General features: G+C 46.7%; 2 protein-coding genes across 2 annotated transcripts in view; one reads left to right on the top strand and one right to left on the bottom strand.

Moving 5' to 3' along the window:
* The window catches only part of LOC119428419 (LARGE xylosyl- and glucuronyltransferase 1), a gene marked incomplete at its 3' end in the record, with an annotated part of 106,286 nt that overhangs the window by 13,791 nt on the left and 89,110 nt on the right, over nucleotides 1-3,385 (bottom strand).
* LOC119428232 (protein bicaudal D homolog 1) overlaps nucleotides 1-3,385 on the top strand; it is a 32,016-nt gene that overhangs the window by 5,483 nt on the left and 23,148 nt on the right. Inside the window, exon 4 of the mRNA XM_037695882.1 lies at nucleotides 2,989-3,293. Coding sequence (XP_037551810.1) covers nucleotides 2,989-3,293 — 305 coding nt within the window. The remainder of the gene's footprint in view (nucleotides 1-2,988; nucleotides 3,294-3,385) is intronic.

The raw sequence follows: 3,385 nt of genomic DNA, 5'->3' as shown, positions 1-3,385 counted from the left end.
TGTAGCCCAGGTGCACTTTCTATAGTCCAGGTGCGATTTCTATAGTCCAGGTGTACTTTCTATAGTCCAGGAGTACTTTCTGTAGGAGGAAAGACAAAAAACATGTAACGATAGAAATATTTACAAACAGATAGCATAAGTAAAGACAGTAGCAGAGAGAGGAAATATGATCAGTTTGTCCTCCAGCAGTCTAAGCCTATAGCAGCATAACTAAGGGATAACTCAAAAAACCCAAACCAACCCTAAGATTTAGCAAAAAGGAAAGTCTTAATCCCAGTCTTAAAACTGGACAATGTGTCAGCCTCACGGACAGAAACTGGAAGTTGGTTCCACAAGAGAGGAGCCTGATAACTGAAAGATCTTCCTCCCATTCTGCTGCTGGAAACTCTAGAAACCACAAGTAAACCCGCAGCCTGACAGCAAAGTTCTCTGTTGGGAAAATATGGAACAATAAGATCTGTAATACAAGATGGAGCCAGGTTGTTGAGAGCTTTGTAGGTTAGAAGTAAGATTTTGAATTCTATTCTGGATTTGACAGGGAGCCATTGGAGAGAAGCTAAAACTGGAGATATGATCTCTCCCACTAACTCCAGTTAAGACTCTGGCAGCAGCATTTTGGATTAACTTAAAACTTTTTTTTGGGAGGTGGAAGGAATACTTCTCGGACCTTCTGAATCCCACCAGCACATCTTCCTTGGAGGAAGCTGAGTCGGGGGACTTCAGGGTTAGCCTGTCCATAACTGTGGCTGAGGTCACAGAGGTAGTTAAAAAGCTCTGCGGTGGCAAAACTCCAGGAGTGGATGAGATTCTCCCTAATTTCCTTAAGGCTCTGGATGTTGTGGGGCTGTCTTGGTTGACATGCCTTTGCAATGTTGCGTGGACATCGGTGGCAGTGCCACTGGATTGGCAGACTGGGTGGTGGTTCCCCTCTTCAAAAAGGGAGGCTGGAGGTTGTGCTCCAATTACAGGGGCATCACTCTCCTTAGATTCCCTGGTAAGGTCTATTCAGGGTACTGGAGAAGCGAGTCCAGTCGTTGGTTGAACCTCAGATCAAGGAGGAACAATGTGGGTTCTGTCCTGGCCGTGGAACACTGGACCGGCTTGTTACCGTCACTAGGGTCCTCCAGGGGTCATGGGAGTTTGCCCATCCAGTCTACATGTGTTGTTTGGACTTTGAGAAGACTTTTGACCGTGTTCCTTGGGGTACACTGTGGGGGGTGCTCCATAAGTATGGGATTGGGGGCCCGTTGTTACGGGCTGTTCAGTCCCTATACAAGCGGTGCGAGAGTTTGGTTCTTATTGCCGACAGTAAGTCGGACCTCTTCAGAGTGGAGTTGGACTCCTCCAGGGCTGCCCATTGTCACCAATTCTGTTCATAACTTTTATGGACAGAATTTCTTGGTGCAGCCAGGGGTCAGAGGGAGTCCGGTTTGTGGCCTCAGGATTCCATCTCTGCTCTTTGCAGATGATGTGGTCCTGATGGCGTCATCATGCCGTGACCTTCAGCGGTTCGCAGCAAGTGTGAAGTAGCTGGGATGAGAACCAGCACCTCCAAATCTGAGGCCATGGTCCTCTGTTGGAAAAGGGTGGATGGTTCTCTTCAGGTCGAGGGTGAGGTTCTGCCTCAAGTGGATGAGTTCAAGTATCTCAGGGTTTTGTTCATAAGTGAGGGAAGAATGGAGCGTGAGATTGACAGATGGATTGGTGCAGCATCTGCAGTATTGTGGACTCTGTACCGGTCCATTGTGGTGAAGAGAGAGCTGAGCTGTAAGGCAAAGCTCTCTGTTCACCGGTCAGTCTAAGTTCCTACCCTCCTCTGGTCATGAACGCTGGGTATGGACCGAAAGAATGAGATCGTGGATACAGGTGCTTGAAATGAGTTTCCTCTGCAGTTCCTTTCCAGTTGAGGTGGTTCGGGCATGTCTGACTGGGAGGAGACCCTGGGGAAGACCTAGGACACGCTGGAGAGACTATGTCTCTCGGTTGGCCTGGGAATGCCTTGTAGTCTTCCCAGAAGATCTGGAAGAGGTGGATGTGGGAAGAGATGTCTGGGCCTCCCTGCTCAGGCTGCTGCCCCCCAGGCTGCTTGAGAACAATCAGAAAATTAGGCATGGATGGATGGATGAAGACTTAAAGAAGTTTTTTGACACCCAGATAATAAACCATTTTAATAGTCTAGCTTATACGTGATAAATGAATGGACCAGTTTTTCTGAATCATTTTTGGACAAGTTGTTTATTACAGATTACTTAGAGTAATACTATATTATACATATACACACATATATACTGTATACAGATCTATAGAGAGATATTACTTTAGAGTTTATTCATTATAGTAAATGACACGATGGAGATGTCTGACACTTTTTTAATGGCAGTCCGCTTCATCCCACTAAAGTTCTTCTCTGCCTGTTTTGGTTCTGCTCGACTCAGTTCCTTTATGAAAGCTCACATCTGAGTGAGACATGGCTCCATCTGTGATTTATCTGATGGGAGACTGTGACCAAGTGCAGATTCAACAATCTGCTGCTTCCTCGGAGAGAGAACTTTACTTGTATAATGTGAATGTTTCTGTTCAGAGCCTTGAGACGACGCATGTTGGAGCTACAGAAAAACAGAACAGCAACATGGGACCTCTTTCTAATTAACCAATGGCATGTGCAGAATATTATGTGAGATCTTTATTTTTGTGTTCAACCAATCACATTGTACAGTTGCTGCCATCCCATGCAACTTTTCTCCCACTTTGAGTCGTAGAAACTAATCTGTGAAGCAAATGAGAAGTTTTCAAGAGGTGTTCTAGATGCCCTCACATCTGATTCTTTGAAGAACATGTTCAAAATGCACGTGATGCAGATGCAAGGCTGAGTACCCCTGAACAAGCTTCCAGACATTGTGGAGACTCACAGATGTTCAGTTTGGTGCAGCAGAGTTAGATACTGGCTTGACATGTTCGATCAGCAAATCTGTTCCACCTCTGGTTCAGGTGGAGTACGAAAGCTTGAAGCATCAGATCAAAGTTCTGGAGGAGGAAACGGAGCTCCTCAACAGCCAGTTGCAGGAAGTGTTGCGCCTGAAGGACATCTCTGATGCTCAGCTAGAGGAGGCACTGGAGTCTCTGAAGAGTGAGCGTGAGCAGAAAAAGCACCTGCGTAGGGAGATTCTCCACCATCTCAGCATGTGTGGCGTGGCGTACACTGGCAGCGCTCATCTGATGTTCACCTCTGCCCCCCCCAGTGGCACCGCCACCCCAACATCGCTGCTCTCACCAAGTGCAGAAGACCCCACAAGGTGAGCGTCACAGACTGTTTCCATCAGATGTGCTTCTGAAGTTGATCAACAATATTTAAAGTTGAACTTCTCACAGGACTGTCACTGTCAGT

This window comes from Nematolebias whitei, chromosome 22 (assembly GCF_014905685.2).
Source record: "Nematolebias whitei isolate Nwh7 chromosome 22, NemWhi1, whole genome shotgun sequence".
In the NCBI taxonomy this organism is placed as follows: domain Eukaryota; kingdom Metazoa; phylum Chordata; class Actinopteri; order Cyprinodontiformes; family Rivulidae; genus Nematolebias; species Nematolebias whitei.
Note: the sequence above shows the minus strand (reverse complement) of the source record. Positions and strands in the feature narration are given on the sequence as shown.